The 12,029-nt window shown below is 34.5% G+C and overlaps 2 protein-coding genes across 2 annotated transcripts; both read right to left on the bottom strand.

Annotated features, from left to right (window-relative positions):
- Nucleotides 1-10,259: 10,259 nt before the first annotated feature.
- Nucleotides 10,260-11,114, bottom strand: LOC119666118. The gene has a single exon (XM_038075397.1). The coding sequence runs from the start codon at nucleotides 11,112-11,114 to the stop codon at nucleotides 10,260-10,262; it is 855 nt and encodes a 284-aa protein (XP_037931325.1).
- A 163-nt stretch (nucleotides 11,115-11,277) lies between these two features.
- LOC119666117 lies at nucleotides 11,278-11,961 on the bottom strand. The gene has a single exon (XM_038075396.1). It carries the CDS (start codon nucleotides 11,959-11,961, stop codon nucleotides 11,278-11,280), a length of 684 nt encoding a protein of 227 aa, XP_037931324.1.
- Between the last annotated feature and the right edge of the window lie 68 nt (nucleotides 11,962-12,029).

Raw genomic sequence — 12,029 nt, 5'->3', positions numbered from 1 at the left:
TACTATATTGAAGTTATAATCCATGAGATCTATTCTTATTCTAGTTAGTTTTGATGATGGGTTCTTATGCGTAAATAGACTAACTAAAGGTCTGTGATCTGTATAAACTGTAAAATTTCTCCCAAATAAATATGGTCTAAAATAATTTATACCCCAATGAATGGCAAGAAGTTCCTTCTCTATCACGGGTTTATTTAACTCATATTTATTTAATGTTTTGCTTGCAAATGCTATTGGTTTATCATTACCAATTTCTCCTTGTGACAGTACTGCACCTAATGCATAATTAGAAGCATCTGTCGTTAAAACGAATGGTTTTGAAAAATCTGGATAGCTTAAGATTGGTGGTGAAATTAACTTTTCTCTTAAACTATTAAAAGATTTATCACATTCTTCCGACCAGCAGAATATTTGATTTTTCTTAAGCAAGTTGTTTAGAGGTCTGGCTATTTCAGCAAAATCTTTTATAAACCTTCGATAATAGTTGCACATTGCTACAAACCTTCTCACTTCGTCTGAGTTTTTTGGTATAGGGTAATGTTTTATTACATCGTGTTTATTTGGATCTGTACGCACACCTTTTGCGGTTATAAGATGACCTAGATATACTACTTCTGGTTTAAGAAAATTACATTTTTCAGGGTTAAGTTTAAGATTATATTGTTGTAATCTACTAAATACTTTTATTAAATTGTTATTGTGTTCTTTGAGATTAGAACCAAAAACTATTACATCATCTACATATAAAAATGCTGAGGAGTCTAAACCTGCTAATGCTAATGTTAGCATTCTTTGAAAACTATTTGTTGAGATTTTTAATCCAAAAGGTAATCTCTTGAATTGAAAATGACCTGTTTCTGTTGAAAAAGCTGTTAAAGGTTTTGATTTGTGATTAAGTGGGATTTGATGAAATGAACTAATCATATCTAATGTAGAGAAATATTTCGCCTTACCTAACTTATCTAGAACATCTTCCAAACGTGTTAGTGGAAATTTATCGTCTACTACTTTTTTATTTAACTGTCTGAAATCTACAACTAATCTCCATTTTTCTTGTCCCTTTTTTGGTACTATTAAAATTGGTGAGTTGTAAGGACTTACTGATGGTTCTATTATATCATTATTTAATAACTTTTTTACTTGCTTTTCTAGTTCTTCCTTTTGAATGTTCGGTATCCTATAATTCTTTATATATAGGTGTTTTATCTATTGTTGATATGTGCTGTTCATAAAAATTGTTTGTAGTTAATTTCTCTCCTTCTATATGAAAAATGTTTTGGAAATCTTTACAAATATTCAATATTGAATTTTTGGCTATGTTATCTAAACCATCTATTTTTAATTTCGATTTAATTTTTTCAAATGTATATGAATTTCGATTAGAATTATATGAAAGTATGTTATAATTATTTAAAGGTGTTATTTCTATTGTTGCATATTCTAATTCTACAGGTGTGTCTCTAGTATTTAATAACCTAATATGTTGTATACCTTTGGCAGGTATTAATGAATTAGCTATGAATACTCCTTTCACTATTTCTTTTCCACAGACTAAACTGTCTTCTTTTGTATTTAGTTCAACTACTTGAATTACTTCTACCCTGGGCGGTATTTTGATGTTTTTAATGGTTTTTATTTTTATATTCAAGGGTAAGACTATCTCATCTTCTGAGTTTGAGATCACTAATACGCATGTTTCATAATTTATTTTACAATTATGTTTTATCAAAAAATCTCTACCTAATATACCATCTGTAGGTAAATTTATATTATTTTTTATGACATTGAATTTGTGAGGTATTGTTTTACCATCAAAAAATAAATTTATATCTATTAAACCTTCTGTGGTTGTTTTTCCTGTTGTTATGCCATTTATTTGGCAGTTTTTTGTGTTATCAAAATTGCTCTTCCCTATTATACCTTTTTTTATTACTGATATCTCTGCCCCTGTGTCTACTAATAAAGTTATATACTTATTGCTACAAGAAGTTTTAACATTAATACTATTATCAATGTTTTCTATCGTTTTAAAATGTATTATTTGTTTTTGTTCTGGTTGTAATTGTTTCGATTGTTGTAACCATTGTTTTGGTTGTGACCTAGGTTGTGATTTGGATACTGCTTTAGGTTGTGCCCCGGGGTTCGTGAACCGGGGGTGTTCCAGTTTTTTTGATTATTGGAATTGTTGTATTGGTTTGATGCATTCCTATTGAAATTTCCATTCGCATTTCTGTTATTATTCGAGAATCCGTTCCTTTGTTGAAAATTCCTGTTTGGTTGCTGTTGTATCATGCTTCTATTTTGTGTTTCTACACTTAGAGCAATTTGTACAGCTTCGTTTAGAGTAGTTGGCCTTGCTGCTGCTACTATATTTCTAAGTCTCTCATTGAGTCCATTGGTGAATGCATTTAATCCTGTGAGATCTGTTATTTTCATTATTACTTGTTTATTTTGGTCACCCTGAGTAGCTATATATATTTGGTTTAAAATTGCTATTTGTTCCTCAATTTTAGAAACAAAATGTGCAACAGTTTGGGTACCTTGTCGCAAACGTGCTAAATTATTCTGGACTGTTAATGGATTTTGATTAGGTTTATAGATATTTTTCAGCTTTTGAATAAATTTTGGTATTGTGTCGTCTTCTTCTTCTGAAATGAGTTTGATAATTTAGTTGACTTAACAAACCGAAGTAAGATGGATCTCTCGATTTCATCTTTAAGTGATTCAGAATAAAATTGTAAAATGCCTATAAAGTTTGATAAACTTTTAGCATTACCATTGAATTCTGGTATTACTTTTGAAGCTGTAATTAAATCAAAATTAGCCATTTTTGCTTTAATATTGTCTATGGGTCTATTTAATTGTTCTGTGTTTGACTTAGGTTGCAAATATTTTTCTATCTGCTCTACTAAACTATCAAATTCCAACCTTAAATTCTTGATATCTTTGATATCTGTATTTTCTTCTATATCTAACCAGATTTGATGTATTATTAGTTTTGTCTTCACTATGTACTGTTTCGTGTAAACTCTATTTGGAGTTTTCTTTAAATTTTTTAATATTTTTCTTAAGTCAATTAAATCCATATGACATTAAATTTATTGCTTATGCAAAGTATTTGCTAATAATATAATGAAGCAAAAATATTACAATAATTATTATTGAAATTACAAATGAAATTATCAGTATCATATAAATGTGTTCATTAATTTTGTCATGATCTGATCTGGAGTACATTATTGGAAAAAATTTTTATATTATTTTACAAAGTTTGAAAAAAAATATATTTTTTTTTATATATAATTTTTATTTAATTTTTATACCTAAACATTAGCATTTCTAACTGCTTGTTTTTTAATATACTTTTTAAAATGTGAATTAATTTTTATTATTATTAATATAAATAGACATATAAAGTTTAAATATGATATATAATTATTAGTATTAAAATTATTTGTTGATGCTGTTGCTGCTGTTGCTGCTACATTGTTGTTTACTATTTCTTCTGTTGATTGGGTTCCACCCATTTTTCTTCAACTCCTTAAGCTGTTGCCGTAAAATATTTTTATTTTCTCCTTGAGATATCTTCAAGAGACACTTGAGGTTGCCAATTTCTTTGGATACCCTTCGTTTTTTGCCACCGCGCACCTTCTTTTTTGTTTGTTCGATTGTTATTGGCTGCTGTCTTCCACCTGGATGACGTTGCTTATATTGCTCAATTGATATCGGTCTTGGGCCTGCCTTTGGATTTTTTAACGCTTCTTCTAAAGTTTTCACCGCTGCTGCAAAATGTTTGTCAAAATCTTCTTGACACATATTGTTTAATAATTTCTGAAGATTGCTTCTATTAATTTATTCGCATAATCTATCAGATAATTATGTTTGTTTAAATGTTTGTTCAGAATATTTTTATTTTTGTAGCTTTTGCCACAGATAAAACAATTATAACTCTTCATTATTTCAAAGGTTCATCAATTGCATATTATTTAATTTAATGATTTGCAGATTCCTATGGTCCGTCAATTGCATATTATTTAATAGTGTTTGATTTAATGATTTCCAGATTCCTATGGTCCGTCAATTGCATATTATTTGATTTAATGATTTCCAGATTCCTATGGTCCGTCAATTGCAGGATCGCCATGTTATGTTATCAGGATCGCCATGTAATGTTATTATCAATGTTGGCAGGATTGCTAAGGGATTAAGAGCCCCAAAAGGTTTCGACCTAGCAAGGATAAGTATTGATCTGAGCTCTTCAGCCGCCTTTAAGTACTTTCTAAGCTCTTCAGCCGCCTTAATGGTATTACTAGCAGATATGCCGCATATAACCAGAGATTCAAAATACAGTTTATTCTTGTTGCCTATGCAAAAGAATCTAAAAGAATCTTATTTATTTGTAAAATCTTACTCTATTTATACAAAATATTCTTATCTACTAAACTTATTATTTATTTCCTATATATTCTTGAGTAACCAATCAATGCATTGGTTACTCCCAAATTTTGATAAAGTATATGATTTTTACATGTAAGATATTCATAATATCTATTATACTATTCTAACATATGTTATCTATTTCTTATGCATTTTTACTTGTATATATTATTATAAATGTTATTCATAAGGTTTAACATTTCTCTAAAGGAATTTGTGCTACTACCGTACAATGACCACATATGATAAAACGTTTGGCTCGCGCATCATGTTACGAGTGCACAATCATAACGGCGTGAGTCAAACAAAATTTAAAAGTGTAATATGATCAAAGTCAAAACAACAAAGCGACAAATGTGCATTCAATAAATTATGTCACAATTGTTTTGTTACTTTATGCAATGACTTGTCATATTAAACAATGATGTAGGTCATGGGCACCACACAATACTTTTCGGCAAATTAAAATCGACATGCCAGCCAACCGTTTCGACCATGTACATATCGACATCATTGTGATGCCAATGGATAAAGTGTATCGCTATTGTTTAACAATGATTGATCGTTTTCCAAGGTGGCCTGAAGCTATACCTTTAAAAGACATTACTGCAAACACTATAGTATCTGTTTTTTAGTCAAACTGGGTGGCGAGATTTGGATGCCTGCAAACCATAACAACGGATTGGGACCTACAATTCGAATCAGCATTTTTCAAAACCCTGACAAAAATAATAGGAGCAAAACATGTCCACACCACGTCATACCACCCACAGCAAATAGTATGATTGAACGCTGGCACCATTCCTTAAAAGCAGCACTAATGTGTCACGAAACAGAATCCTGGATAGAATTACTATCAACAGTCCTGCTAGGCTTACGAACGTGTTTTAAGGAAAATTTACAAACTTAAGCTGCTAAGATGCTGTATGGTTCCCCGATTCGACTACCAAACGAGTTTTTTGAGGACGACCAACAATGCAACAGCCCGCAGATGTTCATAGAGGAGTTTCGCAAACACATGCGATTAGTGCGACCAATTCCCACAGCACATCACCGGAACAATGTTTCATTTGTGTTGAAAAACCTCTACAACTGCTCACACGTCCTGCTTAGAACTGATTCTGTTCATCGCCCATTGGAGCCACCGTACACTGGACCATTTAAGGTACTCAGTAGACCAACGGACCGCAGTTTCGTAATTGAGATCCAGGGAAAAGAGACTACAGTTTCAGCAGAAAGGCTCAAACCTGCTTTTATTACTAAAAAAGCAGTTGTGAAGGAGGTGACGAAGAACCTACACACATACATAAAGAGAAACCAGGTGAGGTTTTCACAGTAGACAATACTGGAAGGAGGGTACTGTGACAACAGTACAACAAGTATGGCAACCCAAAAAAATATAAAATTGTCACTCTTGATGAAAACAAGACACCTGGCAATGCTGAAAATATAAAACACATGTAATGATTAATTGTTAAGGTTCGGTGAGAAAAGCAGAATTGTATTTTATTAAGTAATTGTATATTAAGAATAAAAATAGTCAATAATAACGACCAGAACTGTATTTTAAAGTAAATCAAAAAGAACGGAAGCTCATTGTATGTTGAAAGAAATTTACTTAGTAAGGTTAATTCACTAAGTAAGCAGTGGAAACGTACTACACCCGTTCAAATATAATAGTTAAGCAAAATAAATCTAAAAAATATAATCGATGTTCAAATATTAATCTCTATCTATCATAAACTCCTCAATTTCTTAAATTAGTAATACCTGTTAAAACAATTTCTATATGAGCAACAGAAGAATCAATGATTTTAAATCAACTTGACGTAAACAATTTAATCTAACTAAAATCTCTCCAATCAAAGGAATTCTGATAAATATGTGATTAAATGTTTAACAAACAAATGAAATAAAAGAAAATCAAAAAGGTTTAAATTATTTAAAAATACAATAATTTATAATTAAATATATAATTAATATAAAAATAAAAAATTCAAATTTCCTAATTTTTCAATAAAATATAAAATAAAAGATTGCACATACTCAAAATCTCAACAAAATAATTCCATAAGAAATCAAATCACATTCAAAAAGCAAAAAATAGATATACAACAGTTTCTATAAATATTAAATAAAATTAATAAAACTCAAAAAATAATATCTTTTAAACTATTTAAAATATATTATTAAAATAAATATGTTTAAAATATATTATTAAACAAAACAAAAACGGACCAAAGCGCCAACAAAACAATATAAATTAAAACAATACAAAATTCTAAGGAATTGAATATTATTATGATTTGTACGAATACAATTTTATTGTATGAATAAACGTTTACTGTATGAACAAAACTTTTAAATACTGAATATTAAATTACAATACTAAATATAATGCAATTAATTTATTGTAACAATATAAGGTTAGATGAGCCCTGCTCTTGCTATTTTACTTCTTCTTTTTTGCTCGTCTAAATTACAACTTCTTGTGAAATTAAAGTTTGTGTGTGTCCTACAACTGTTGACTTTGACAGATGTCATTGACCGTGTTTGCCAGACCTTTCCAGAATTTGACGGCTGTTTAACGGTAAATTCTTTTTTTTTGTTGTGGTTACAATTATGTTGTACATTGCTTTGGAAATAGCACCACTCTTCTTTTTCGGGTCACCTTCGATGTATGTTGAACGCAGTCGCCGTTTGGTTCTTGCACTCGTTCTCTAGTTAGGCTTTCACCGGTTTAGTACGCAATATATGTTTGTCTCACGCAATTCATACTTACGTTTACTGACCGTCCTTTCGCACTTATTGTTAAGGTTTTCTCGCTGCGACTTATTGTTTCATACGGACTCTCGTATGGCTGCTTCAGTGGTGGACCTACAGCATCGTCTCGTAGGAATATGTGTGTACTGTTTTTTAAGTCCTTATAAACAAACGGTTTTTTCTCAATATGACGTGATGTTTCAGCTTGTGCATCGTTGCTTTTAATACCTCCACCAACTCCGTTTGCGGTACTTGTTTCCCTTCGACATCGAACATTTCTCCCGGTATGCGTATGTTTGTGCCATAAACCAGCTCCGACGGTGTAAGTTCTCTTTATATGCTGATCTTAGCCCCATTATCACTAACGGCAAAGCCTTCGTCCATTTTTTAGTAGACATACACCTCAGAGCAGTTTTTAAGGTGCGGTGAAAATTTCCACTAGCCCATTTTCCTGAGGATGGTATGCGGTAGTTCAATGCCTTTCGCACCCCAACATTTTTGCTACCTCCTCGAATAGTTTGGACTCAAACTGCCGTTCTTGATCTGCAGTAATTCTTTTTGGCTCGCCATAATGTACTATCCAATCTTTTATTAAGCAACATTCAGCAATATTTTCTGCAGTTATCTCCGCCAACGGTACTGCAACGGGCCATCTTGAGAACCTGTCGATGCATTTTAGGCAATACCGCATGCCATTGCAGAAGGGTAATGGTCCCACGATATCAATATATTGCGCTCAAAACTTTTGCGCCTATTGTGTCGTTGAATTTTTGATATTTGGTATGCAATACATATTTTTGCCATTTTATTTATTTCAACCTTCATTTTGGACTAACAAAACCGATCACTTATTGACATCATCTGGAGGTAGATTCACCAACTTGAGTTCCAGGGAAGAATCTGTACGGTTTTTTAACAATTCATTCAGCTCCTTCTCAGTTTTTTGCGCTTCTGCCAATTTACCGTAGTGTAGTACTCGTCTGGATTCAGTCACTACACTTTCAAGTAGTGCTGAATGTCTGTTGTCAGCTACCCGATGAAATCCAAATGAGGTTGTTGGAAATGTATAATCATAATTGAATAGTAGGCTATTCTTATTTGATTAATTGTATTTATTATTATTATTATTATTGAGTAAGGGATCGTGCACTGCGACCTAAAAGATCTATTGTGCCCCTTTGTCGGGTTAGAGTATTTCTCCAAGTCCGATTTCTTTAATGAAAGACAGTATGGATCCTATCTTCTCCAGTCTTGAATCCTTATGATCCATGAAATACCCTCCTAGGTGTTTCTTTCGTTTATGCATCAGTGCCGGGCACTCCCCAAGCACATGGTATGCCGTTTCTCTCTCTTCCCTGCAGTATCTGCAGTCTGAGTTGGATTGAATTCCTAACTTCGATAGGTGATTATTCAATCTGCAGTGACCGGTCAGTAAACCCGTAATAATTCTTATGTTAGTCTTTGATTGCACTATGCAATCTTTAAAGCGTTTTAGGTTGTAAGTCCCTAAAAGCATTTTAGATTGTGAGAGTCTTGGTAGCATTAACCAATAGAGTTCTCTCTCTTTTTTCTCTGCGTCATTCATGATAATGGATATAGCTCCTTTGCCTAGACCACAGAATGGTTCTGGGCCTATCATTCTTGATGCCGCGCCTCTTCTTGCAAGTTTGTCTGCTATTTCATTACCTTGGATACCAGTATGTCCCGGAATCCATAAAAGGTGCACCTGATTGATCCCACCGAGTGTGTTCAGCTTGTCAATGCATTTCCATACCAGTTTGGTTGTTACCTGGTAAGATATGAGTGCCATTATAGCTGCCTGGCTGTCAGTCAGTATTGCAATTTTACGGTTCCGGTAGTTACGTTCAATATTGAAACTGGCGCATCTATCTATCGCGTATATTTCCGCTTGAAAGATGGTTGTATTGTTTCCTAATGCTTCCCAGATTTTTTGCCTGGTCCATAAACACCAGCTCCAGCTCCCTCATTGGTGAGAGAGCTGTCTGTATACTATGTTATCATGGTTTCTTTTATTTTTGGGATGTTAGACAAACCTTCCCAGTTCTTTTTGTTGCTGAGTTCAGTTTTGAAGTTTTTTGTAAAGTTATGCTTTACAATCATCCTGTCCATTGGCATTTTAATTTCTGGGATTTGTGCAGCCAAAGTATCAAGTTTTTTGCTGTTGGTTTCAAGACCAGTCACTTTGTTTGTATTTACTCTTAGAGCAGCCCTCTTCGCCTGTGATTGCACATAGATATGAAGAGGAGTGAGTTCCAGGAGTACTTCAATTGATGACGTGGGACATGTTCTCATTGCTCCTGTTATGCTTACACATGCAAGTCGTTGTACCTTGTTGAGTGTGTTGATAACGCTTTGTTGATTTGTGCAGTTCTGTCAGACTATTGATCCGTAGGTGATCATTGGTCTGATTACTGCTGTGTATATCCATCGCAGTGACTTTGGTGTACATCCCCAATTCTTACCTGCGATGGATCTACATGTCATAAAGGCTTTGGTTGCCTTTTTTGTCACTTCTTGGATATGAGATTTCCATGTTAATTTTTGGTCTAAAATTATACCCAAAAATTTTACCTCCTTTTGTAGTTTTATTTCAAACTCATCTAAGCGGATGGGTTTAAGGTTTTTTATTTTGTATTTCTTAGTGAATAGCACAATGTTTGTTTTTGCTGGATTTATTTTCAGCCCAACCGAATTGCACCATTCTTTAGTTAGTTTTAAGCCTAACTGGATTCTTTCGCACAGAGTATTCTCATATTTTCCTCTGCAGATAATTACCACATCATCGGCGTACCCCTGGATTTGGAAGCCATTCCTGTCCAGTTTTACCAATAGTTCATCCACTACCATACTCCACATAAGGGGTGATAATACTCCACCTTGTGGGCACCCTCGCGAAGTATTTGCAAAAATATTACCATTGCTGGTCGGAATTTCTACTCTCCTGGTGCGAAGCATCTTGCTCATCCAGCGTGAGAGTGTGCCATTGATTCCTCTTTTAGAAATAGTTGAATCTTCTGCGTTTAGAGGCCCTAATTTCTCTATTGTACAAAGTAAGTTTTTTTCCTATATTCTGACCAGTCTCCTGTTCGCTTTGAGTAATTAAAAAGTCCTCTAACAGTGTTTCTTAGGTTTTTAAGGTCATTGTTCCACCAAGGCACATCCTTGGTGGAGTTAATCAGGCTTAATGGACAACTATCCTCATATGCATTTAGTATGGCACCATTAAGGTTTTCTAGGTAATTTTCTAATTGAATTTCATTCTGAATGATTTCATCTAGCCCTAATTGGACAAGATTGTATTTCAGATTTTCCGTGTAGTTCTCCCAATTTGTTTTTCTTGGGTTCCTTAAAATTTTCTTGTTAATTGGTGAACCTTCAATGTCGAACCTTAGAATTCTATGATCAGACATAGATGGTTCACTGGATACTCTCCAGTTTTTCACAAGCTCACAACCTCGAGTGTTTCCAATAGTAATATCTAGGACCTCTTTGCGTGAGATAGTTACAAATGTTGGTGTATTACCTACATTACATATTTCTAATTTTTTACTAGTTATAAATTCTAAAAGGTACTCACCTCTTATATTGGTTTTAGTGCTTCCCCAAACTTCGTTGTGTGCATTGGAGTCGCAACCGAGCATAAGTGGCAATTTTATTCTCTCGCAGTAGTTTACCAGTTTATCGACCTCTGCAGATGGTACCTGAGTGTCGTCTCCTGGTAGATAACCTGTAGCTACGACTACGTTCCGTAGAACTCCGTTGATGTTAGCCGGAATCTGTATGGCAACGAGGTCCCTGCAGAGAAATTCTGAAAGACAGATAAAGTTGATATTAATATTCAATAAAATGCAGGTTCTTGGTTTATCACATCTTACATCCCAAATTGTCTGCATATTCTTTGCAGTCAAACCACAGATTCGACCCCTGTAAATCCAGGGTTCTTGGACCAGCACTATGCTCAGGTTCGATTTGTGCGTAGCCCTTGCAATAACTGCCGACGCAGCTTTTGCATGGTGGATATTTATTTGGGCGATTCTAGTGCTGGTCATCAGGTGGTTATTCCTCCTTCGTTTCTTCTATCAGACCGTCGTCGATGTCTGACAGAAATATTCTTTCGGAGTCTTCCTCGGACGCCAAGTTCAGTAGAGAAAGATCTAGATTCTCAATGTCCTCACTCTCGTGAGGTAGCACGCTGATATCTTCAATCTTCTCGCTTCTGGTCGCCTCCTCCTCCACTAGTTCCGCAACAGTTGCAGGTATCGTTCCTACAGCTGGTGTATTTTCCCCAGCTAAGTTACTTCTTTCCTTGTTGTCTCGTCCCTTATGCAGGTGAATTGGGACGGAGCTGAACCTGTAGAAGATCCTACAGCCGTTGGTTGTAATGGCTTCCTGAGACCGGTTGTCAATCCCGATTGTTAGGAGTTTGCCATTTTTCAGATCCTTGCTGCTAAAAACTCTCCACAGCTGAGTATGTAGACCCTCATTTTGAGTTATGTGCAGTTTTAGCAGCTTTTCCGTGTCGACCCCTTTAGCTCTTGGGAGGTAGACTGTCAACATGTGTAATTTCGGTATTTTGTCTCCGACACACGTGGTGAGTTCGGCGCCTTCCCATCCGTTCAGCTTAGGTGCCGTTCCATGGATAAAATTAGCCGCATCCTCGTCTACGCAGTCAACCAGTATAAGTCCTGGTTGAAAGTGTATCCCGCTAAATCGTAGCTTGGCATCCCATCCTTTATACATCTCCTCAATGAGAAGTTCCTCGATTTTACCTTGCTCCTCCCTAGAGAGAGTTGATTCCGGGTAAGATT

Source organism: Teleopsis dalmanni, chromosome 1 (genome assembly GCF_002237135.1).
Source record: "Teleopsis dalmanni isolate 2A chromosome 1, ASM223713v2, whole genome shotgun sequence".
Classification (NCBI taxonomy): Eukaryota; Metazoa; Arthropoda; class Insecta; order Diptera; family Diopsidae; genus Teleopsis; species Teleopsis dalmanni.
This window is presented reverse-complemented; position numbering and strand designations above follow the sequence as displayed.

Coding starts and splice junctions, on each gene's coding strand:
- LOC119666118 (XM_038075397.1), bottom strand. CDS start 11,114: ATGCAGACAATTTGGGATGTAAGATGTGATAAACCAAGAACCTGCATT.
- LOC119666117 (XM_038075396.1), bottom strand. CDS start 11,961: ATGTATAAAGGATGGGATGCCAAGCTACGATTTAGCGGGATACACTTT.